Source organism: Peromyscus leucopus, chromosome 13 (assembly GCF_004664715.2).
Source record: "Peromyscus leucopus breed LL Stock chromosome 13, UCI_PerLeu_2.1, whole genome shotgun sequence".
NCBI lineage: Eukaryota > Metazoa > Chordata > Mammalia > Rodentia > Cricetidae > Peromyscus > Peromyscus leucopus.
The window spans coordinates 9477577-9487374 of NC_051074.1; the positions used below are offsets into that span (position 1 = coordinate 9477577).

The 9798-nt window shown below is 42.0% G+C and overlaps 1 protein-coding gene across 1 annotated transcript; it reads left to right on the forward strand.

Annotated features, from left to right (window-relative positions):
- Positions 1-8545: 8545 nt before the first annotated feature.
- LOC114707780 (olfactory receptor 12-like) lies at positions 8546-9538 on the forward strand. Its single transcript, XM_028890611.1, has one exon. The coding sequence runs from the start codon at positions 8546-8548 to the stop codon at positions 9536-9538; it is 993 nt and encodes a 330-aa protein (XP_028746444.1).
- Positions 9539-9798: the final 260 nt, after the last annotated feature.

A 9798-nucleotide genomic window follows, 5' to 3' on the forward strand; every position in this document is an offset into this window, starting at 1 on the left:
AACAAATAGTTTAAAAATAATAAAATAAAGTCTTTAAAGACAGATTAAAAGTAATTAAAAAAAGAATAAGCCATGTAAAGATAGGAAATACATAGGAAGTCTTGATCCTATATGCTGTTGTGTTGATTTTGAATTTTTGAAGCTGATGGGCAAAAAACAGCTGCTGAGAGACATGGGATTGTGAATAGGACTGCAAAATTGAACAAACCTAGATACTTTAGGGCTATCCTGACTTTAAAAAAAAGAAGTAAAAAATGTATTTGTCAAATGGAAGTCAAAAATGCTTTGGAGAAGAGGTTTTGCTTTTGTTTCCACAGGAAACAAGAGGCTGTGGATTCATTCCAGGTTAATATGGATCAGGTTTGATTAAGGGAGACCTTCTGAAATTTTACAGGTGATATTTATCAATAAAGGTTATAGCTGGTCTTCCCAGGACTTGGTAATTATCTTAATTTTTCTCAGGGACCTCTAAAGATGCTTTTCCCACAGACAACAGAAGCAGTCTGGAGAAAATGACAACCACATTCTCAAAATGTGGGGTAAATTGTATTTGGTCATTTGGTGGGTTATGGGTGTTTGTCATCATTTAGGGTAGTTGTTTATTAATTGTTACTGGCATTGGTAAGGGAGAAAACTATACAAAGGAGATTAGATACAGGGATCTCCTTCAAAAAAGAAAGAAGGGATATAGGAATAATAAGATAAAAGGAGAAATTATTGAATCTGTTTTAAATAATAGGGTAGATTATTGAATCTACTTTAAACTAAAAAGCAACTATTTCTCTCATATTTTGTATTTGTATGGACTTTTGCATTTTGATACAAATTTAAGGTAAATCTTGTTATGACATAATATATATATATATATATATATATATATATATTCTTTTTTAAAGGATTTTTGTATATTGATAAAAATTTAAGGTTATTTTTGTTACAACATATTGTATAGATGTTTCAATTCTTGTTTAAGGTATTGTACCTATGGCAGTTCATTTAAAATATAAGGTCAAGTTCTAGTTTTTGAAAGCTTTTACTATAAACTATTTAGGATAATCAAGAAACATGTTAGTAGTTAGGCATCTATAATAATCAAATTTGCAGATATGTTAGATATGTTTTCTAGATCACATAGAGATATATTTTAAATACATAATTGGTCTTGAAATATTCCAAAGACCTATAAATTATGGCATTTAAAATGTTTTGTTAATTTAGGACTTCCCATGACAATGAGATACATCTTCTCCTGGCAGCACCAATTCACTTCATAAAAGGATGATAGTCATCCAAGAAACTCCATAGTTTGCTTTAATTGTGGCAAGATTCATCATTTGGGCAAGAAATTGCTTTTACCTTGATTGCTTTACAGCATGCTATGAAGACTGGACATGCAGAAAAGTGACTGCTGAAATTTGCCAAAATAAGATGGCATGGAACTTCAAATCTCCTGCTGCACTGAAAAATCTGCCAGATACTCGAGACTGAAGGCTGAAGATGGGTGCCCCAATGCTGCAGAGAAATTCTGGGTAACTGTCCAGGCAGTCAGATGTCTCTGGCATTTCTAGAGTTTTGTAAGTTACTTGCACTGTACTTCCTGTTTACTCAGGTGATATTATACCCTTCTGAGTCTTTGATGGAGTTAAAGACTAAATAATTAGAGTTTCAGTTTTTTGTAGTTATGATAGAAAGTAAATTAGGTATAAAACTTCAGACTCATTAAAATAACTGACAATGTATTATTTTCTCTGAATTTGTTAAATGCAAATAGACTGAATATTATAAATTAATTCTTACTTGATAACTATTTCTGTTGTACGTAGTTTTACTATGTTAAAGTTAAAACCATTCATTTTTATTTAAATGAAAAGGGGGAAATGTTGTAGAATATTATTTTAAGATGTGTTCCGTTTGTTTATGCTGTGGAACATTTGTTTAATGATGCAAAGATGTGTTGCATTATTTCATGTTGCATTTGTTTAACTTTGTGAAGCTGTGTCTAAAACAATTAATTGGTCCCATAATGGTCTGAAAGGCCAATAGTAAGACAGGAGAAATGATAGGTAGGGCTGGCAGGCAGAGAGAATAAAATAGGAGAAATCTGAAAAGAGCAAAAGAAGGAGTGAGAAAAGAAGGGGGCAGCCACCCACCCACACAGCCAGTCACACAATAAGAAAAGAAAGACATGCAGAAGTAGAGAAAGGTAAAAGACCAGAGGCAAAAGTTAGATGGGATAATTTGAATAAAGAAAAGCTAGCTATAGCCAGAGCAATAAGACAACATAAGGAGATCAAGGGGATACAAATTGGAAAAGAAAAAGTCAAGCTTTCACTATTTGCAGATTACATGATAATATACATAAGTGACCCCAAAAATTTGACCAAGGAACACATACAGCTTATAAACACCTTCAGTAATGTGTCAGGATACGAGATTAACTCAAAAAAATCAGTAGCCCTCCTATATACAAATGAAAAATGGGCTGAGAAAGAAATCAGAGAAACATCACCCTTTACAATAGCCACAAATGGTATAAAATACCTTGAGGTAACTCTAACTAAGCAAGCAAAGGACCTGTATGACAAGAACTTTAAGTCCCTGAAGAAAAGAAATGAAGAAGATGTCAGAAAATGTAAAGATCTCCCATGCTCATGGATAGGTAGGATTAACACAGTAAAAATATTTTGCTAGAGTTTTTCTGGTCTTGCCTGACTGATGGTCAGGACAAATCTCTCTCACCCGCCAGTCCCACAGTCACTTTGACCCAAACAAGTAAACACACAGAGACTTATATTGCTTAAAACTGTATGGCCGCAGCAGGCTTCTTGTTATCTAGTTCTTATGTCTTAAGTTAACCCATTTCTATTAATCTATAAGTTGCCATGTGGCTCATGAAGTAAGTAACTTACTTGCTTACCTTACATCTCACTTTCCATGGCAGGGGCTGGCAGTGTCTCTCTGCCTCAGCCTTCTCTTCTCTGCTTGTCCCTCCTGTACTTCCTGCCTGGCTACTGGTCAATCAGTGTTTTATTTATTCTTTAATTTTGCCAGATAAACTAATTATTATAAATAGACTAGATATTGTAACTGTTCTTGCTTGATAATTGTTTTGTTGTCTGTAATTTTACTCTGTGAAAGTTAAAACCTTCCTTTTGGAAAAAAAAGAAAAGGGGAAGTGCTGTGGGATGTTCTATATGTCAAATGTGTTGCTCTGATTGATTAATAAATAAAACATTGATTGGCCAGTAGCCAGGCAGGAAGTATAGGCAGGACAAGCAGAGAAGAGAATTCTGGGAAGTGGAAGGCTGAGTCAGGAGAGACACTGCCAGCCGCCAGCATGACATGCAAATGTGAAGATGCCTGTAAGCCACGAGCCACGTGGCAAGATATAGATTTATAGGAATGGGTTAATTTAAGATAGAAGAACTAGATAACAAGAAGCCTGCTGTGGCCATACAATTTGTAAGCAATATAAGTCTCTGTGTGTTTACTTGGTTTGGTCTCAGCAGCTGCAGGACTGGCAGGAAAAAGAGATTTGTCCTGACTGTCAACCAGGCAGGACCAGAAAAACTCTAGCTACAAAAATGGCAATCTTACTAAAAGCAATCTACAGATTCAATGCAATCCCCATTAAAATCCCAACACAATTCTTCACAGAACTGGAAAGAACAATACTCAACTCCCTATGGAAAAACGAAGAACCCAGGATAGCCAAAAGAATCCTATACAATAAAACAACCTCTGGAGCCATCACAATTCCTGACCTCAAGCTCTACTATAGAGCTACAGTAAATATAAAAATAGCTTTGTACTGACATAAAAACCAACATGTGGACCAATGAAACTGAACTGAAGACCCTGACATTAATCTGCACACCTATGAACATATGATTTTTGTCAAAGAAGTCAAAACTGTACAATGGAAAAAAGAAAGCATCTTCAACAAATGGTGCTGGCATAACTGGATGTCAGCATGTAGAAGACTGAAAATAGATCCATATCTGTCACCATACACAAAACTTAAGTCCAAGTGGATCAAAGACCTCAACATAAATCCAGTTACTCTGAACCTGATAGAGAAAGTAGGAAGTAGTCTTGAATGCTTTAGCACCAGAGATCACTTCCTAAATATAACACCAGTAGCACAGACACTGAGAGAAACAATTAATAAATGGGACCTCTTGAAACTGAGAAGCTTTTGTAGGGCAAAGGATATGGTCAATAAGACAAAAATGACAGCCTACAGAATGGGAAAACATCTTCACCAACCCCAAATCTGACAGAGGGATGATATCCAGAATATATAAAGAACTCAAGAAATTAGACATCAAAATGCCCAACAGTCCAATTAAGAAATGGGCCATAGAACTAAACAGAATTCTCAACAGAGGAAATTCAAATGGCTGAAAGACATTTAAGGAATTGCTCAACATCCCTAATCATCAGGGAAAAGCAAATCAAAACAACTCTGAGATACCACCTTACACCTGTCAGAATGGCTAAGATCAAAAACACTGAAGACAGCTTATGTTGGAGAGGATGTGGAGCTAGGGGAACTCTCCTCCACTGCTGGTGGGAATGCAAGCTTGTACAACTACTTTGGAAATCAATATGGTGCTTTCTTAGAAAATTGGGAATCAATCTCCCCCAAGATCCAGCTATACCACTCTTGGGCATATACCCAAGAAATGCTCAATCATATCATAAGAGCACTTGCTCAGCTATGTTCACATCAGCATTGTTTGTAATAGCCAAAACCTGGAAACAACTTAGATGCCCTTCAACTGAAGAATGGATAAATAAATTGTGGTACATATACACAATGGAATACTACTCAGCAGAGAAAAACAATGACATCATGAGGTTTGCAGGCAAATGGATGGATCTAGAAAAAATCATCCTGAGTGAGGTAACCCAGACTCAGGAAGACAAACATGGTATGTACTCACTCATAAGTGGATATTAGTTGTAAAGCAAAGGATAACCAGACTGCAACTGACAACTCCAGAGAGGCTACCTAGTAAAGAGGACCCTAAGAAAGACACAAGGATCGCCCAGTGACAGAGAAATAGATGAGATCTACATGAGCAAACTGGGGGGTGGGGGGGGGTAATGGAGGGCAAGAGTCAGGGGAAAGAGAGCTTAGGGGAGTGGGAGGTTCGCGCTGAATCAGAACAGAGTAGGAGAACAAGGAAACAGATACCATGATAAATAAAGACTCCATGGGAATAGGAAGAAGCAGAGTGCTAGAGAGGCCTCCAGGAATCCACAAAGATGACTCCATTATAGACTACTGGCAATAGTCGACAGAGTGCCTGAGCTGACCTACTCTGGTGATCAAATGGCCAAACATCCTAACTGTCATGATAGAACTTGCATCCAGTGACTGATGGAAGCAGATGCAGAGATTCATGGCCAAGCCCAAGGTGGAGGTCTAGGAGTCCAATCAATGAGAGAAAGGAGGGATTATATGAGCAAGAAATAGTGAGACCATGATTGGAAAAAGCACAGGGACAAATAGCTAAACTAGCGGAAACACATGAACTGTGAACCAATAGCTGAGGAGCCCCCATGGAACTGGACTAGGCCCTCTGGATAAGTGAGACAGTTGATTAGCTTGAACTGTTTAGGAGGTCCGCAGGCTGTGGGACCAGGACTTGTCCTTGGTGCATGAGTCGGCTTTTTGGAACCTAGGGCCTATTGAATGTACCACGCTAGGCTGACTCCTCAGGGGAGATCTTGCCTTGGAGGAGGTAGGAATGGGGGGTGGACTGGGGGGAAGATTGAGGGGTGGGAGGAGAGAGGACAAGGGAATTCATGGCTGATAGCTAAAATGGCTATATAAAATATATATAAAATATATAGAAAATCTCTTATATACATTTTTTAAAAAGGAAAAGCTAGCTAGAAACAAGCCAAGCTAAGGCTGGACATTTATAATTAAGAATAAGCCTCTTTGTGTGTTTTACTTGGGAGCTGGGTGGTGGACCCCTCAAAAAGAGTAAAAAAATTAAAGAGCAAAAAGAGTTTAAAAAAAAGAGGAAGGCTAACTCTTGGTTGTGGGAGGAGCCGGCTGAACAGTCCAATACGGAATCCTTACCTCCTTTTCTCATATCAGTATAGCCAGTGGGAATTGGAGGAAGAAATGCCATGGCCAGGAGGTCACGATGCCTGAATCAGGTAACAGCTTTAATGAGGGACACTGGGCTAGGATCCCTCTGAGTCATCTGCCATATACATAATGGAACCTCCCCAGGTCCCTGAGGAACCCAGGCTTCCTGCCAACTCACCAGGAGAGTGTTGCTATGAGGCAGAGATTGTCCACAGCTAGTGGTATACCTCTGGAGGCCAGGGAGTTTGTGTCTTAGATGCCACAAAGGACAGTGTCTTCTTAATTGGCCACTAGAGACTGCAAGTCCCAGCTCTACCATGAAGAGTATCCTCCCCAACAGAGTGAACTCAACTATAGACACCCACACACTGCCCAAACAGCAGGTATGGGAGAGGAAGAAAGACCAGGAAATCCACCTCACACATCACAAGACACAGAAACTGTTGCTGCCAGGACTTGCACACCCAGACACTCATGAGGCTCAAGGTCTACAACCCTGCCCATACGACCTCATCCCATTGTGCAGAAAGCCATAGCTAGCCTAAAGGAGGACAAGGAACCCTTGGTATCTGTCTTCAGCACAGACCAGCCTCCATACCATGGGGACCTGAGGAGCATGGGTGTATCTGACTTTGTGTGAGTCCTGAGTCTCGCCTAGATAAGGTAAGATCAGCATGTTACCTATGAAGGATGCTTTCAGTAGGAGATACCGCATGTATCTCCTTCAGGCATATGTGGGACATGCTCCATGGTCCTCTAATTGAGGACCATCAGGGTGGGTGCTCAGCAATAATGATGGACTAGTTCTGTGAACAAAGCTATCCAATTGTGGCCATTTCTCACATTAGTCTAGGTCAGAATAGCAGTTCTGGGTGCCTCCAAAGTGTGTACAATCTTGAACTTCAGCTCCAGTTCTGCATCCATGTGGGATGAAGCTCTGCATCCATCACAGGACATGATAATGATGCTGGCTTAGGAGGGGCAAGGCTGAGATGAGCACAGGGTCACTGTCACCATACCCTGATCTCCCACCACAGAGCTGTCCACAGCCACCTGCCATTTCCACTTATGTCTCTAGATGGATTACATCCTTGGCAAGCTGGAGAGATTATTCTTGCCCTTGCTCCACCAGGAAGCATAGGACCCACTATGACATGGACATATCTATACACATCACACTGAGTACAAAGAAAACCCATGTGGTAAGTACTTAGATCCCTGTCGGGTGTGTCAAGTGTGAGCACAAATCTTCATGCATACCTTTAAGCTTTCAGTGGGAAAGAAAGTTATGTATGTATGGTGGGCTCAGCTAGAGCACTCCAGATTCCATGCCCTCACTGTAGGCAGTGTATGATAGACAGTTCAACAACTGATCCATACAGGGACCTCCCTAAGCTCCCAGGATGATGTAGAAGAGACATTCCATTTGTCTATATCCAGGCTCCTGTCTCCAGCATCCTCTCATATTCCTCCTGGGGATTACCAATAGCAATCATAGCTAGCCCACAGGACATTTGTTTGTGTGTCCAGACTGTGGACATAATGAGAAGAGAAAGTGACATTGAATGGCCCAAGAACACTGGGCAGAGGCCAGCTTCATCTGTTTTTAAATGGCCAAGAGTAAGACCTTGTGGACCCCCAAAGCTGAGGTTGGAGCAGGGAACAGAGCTAGCAATGAGATCAGGTCAGAGGCCATGAGCATGTCCCACATATGCCTGTGACACAGTCCTGGTGTTATTCAGGACATGGGGCTGCCCCCTCACCATAATCCCCATCATCTAGACATTGGCAGGAACCCCTCACATCAGACAAGCAGAGTCTGCACATCGATTGTCACTGTGTGCCAGCATTTGAGCCACAGCTGCTGAGGTGAGGTCAGAGTCCTCTGAGGTTCAAAATGATAGAAAACTGAGTGTGGGAAGGGCAGTTTCCTGTTCTGATTCCATCCTACAAAGGAAAGAATCACCCAGCCCAGTTTGTTGGAGGACAGTGGGTCTCCATGAACGTTTTTGAATCAGTAAGATGAATAACTGGGTGTTTAATGGGACTCAGGAGACAGCTACATCAATGGCACTGCTCAGGAGTGTCCCTTGGAATGAGGGAACGGGGCCCAGAAGCAGGCATGGGGGTACTGAAAGGCTGTCTGTACTCTGAGAGCCACTAAGATGGGAAGCCACTTTGTATCCTCAGAGCACAGCTCAGGCTTGTACACAGAGAGGGCTCAGCACAACCTCATGAATTAAGTAAATATGAGGAAATGTCCTCTTACAGGCCACACCAGCCCATCTGGAAGGAGGTCAGAGCAACTCGTGAACCTTTGCACAGTGGACAGCATGTCACCAACAGGCTCCTGCAGCCTGTGGAACATCCAATGGCACTAGTGAGATCTGCTGCCTCTTACCACCACCATCCTCTCTACATCTGTCCCCACTCATGGCATCACCAGTCCACAGAAATGCAAGTCTCTCATTTGTGTCTTGCGGGGGGTTTGTGCTGGTGGGATTTGGGGGAGGTGCAGAGATCCAGGCCCTGCTCTTTGCTGTCTTCCTGGCCTTGTACATAGTGACCGTCCTGGGCAACCTCACAATGATCATAGTCATCACCCTGGATCCTCGTCTACACTCCCCCATGTACTTCTTCCTCAAGAACCTGTCCTTTGTTGACCTCTGCCTCTCTTCTATTATTGTGCCCAATGCCCTGGCCAACATCTTCTCCTCTTCCAAGGCCATCAGCTTTGCAGGATGTGCCACTCAGTTCTTCTTTTTCTCCTTGTTGGCTGCCACTGAGGCTGTTCTCTTAGCTGTGATGGCCTATGACCGTTTCATGGCCATCTGTAATCCCCTGAGGTACCCTGTGACCATGTGCTCTATGACCTGTGCCCGTCTGGTTCTGGGTACCTTCTGTGTGGGCTGCCTGAACTCCATCGTGCAGACCAGCCTCACATTCCAGCTGCCCTTCTGTAGTTCCAACCGCATCGACTACTACTTTTGTGACGTGCCCCCACTGCTCCGGCTGGCCTGTGCAGACACAGCTCTCAACGAGCTTGTCATGTTTGGCATCTGTGGGTTCATTATTGTCTGTGCTGTTCTTGTGGTCATCATCTCCTATGGCTACATCACAGTGACCATCCTCAGAATGCACTCAGCATCAGGGCAACACAAAGTCTTCTCTACCTGTGGCTCCCACATGACAGCTGTGTGCTTGTTTTATGGAACTGGCTTTGTTATATATGGCCAGCCAGGAGGTGTGACATCCATGGAGCAGGGCAAGATGGTGTCCATCTTCTACACCCTGGTCATCCCCATGTTCAACCCCCTCATCTACAGTCTGCGCAACAAGGATGTAAAGGCTGCCCTGAGGAGGCTGGGTCAGAGACACAGTCTGGTGAAGGAGAGTGGCTGGTGTCATCATCTGAAACTATGCTAGGATCATAGAAGAAAAACGTCCTTGGGAGATAGAGTGTCTTATTTTGTTTTTATGTCTACCTATCCTGTTTTCTTTGTCCTCTTGTTTCCTACTTTCTACCTTCCTGGCTTCTTTTCTTCATTCATTCATGTATTCATTCACCCATTATTCTACCAATACACCCACCTGTTCACTGTCTACCCTGGCTTTCTTGAATGTATATTATTGGGCAAGCATTTACAGAATGTGAATAAGGCACATTCTTTGCCACCAAATGGCCC

Excerpts from the sequence above, each read along its gene's own strand:
- LOC114707780 (XM_028890611.1), top strand. The coding sequence starts at position 8,546 with ATGGCATCACCAGTCCACAGAAATGCAAGTCTCTCATTTGTGTCTTGC.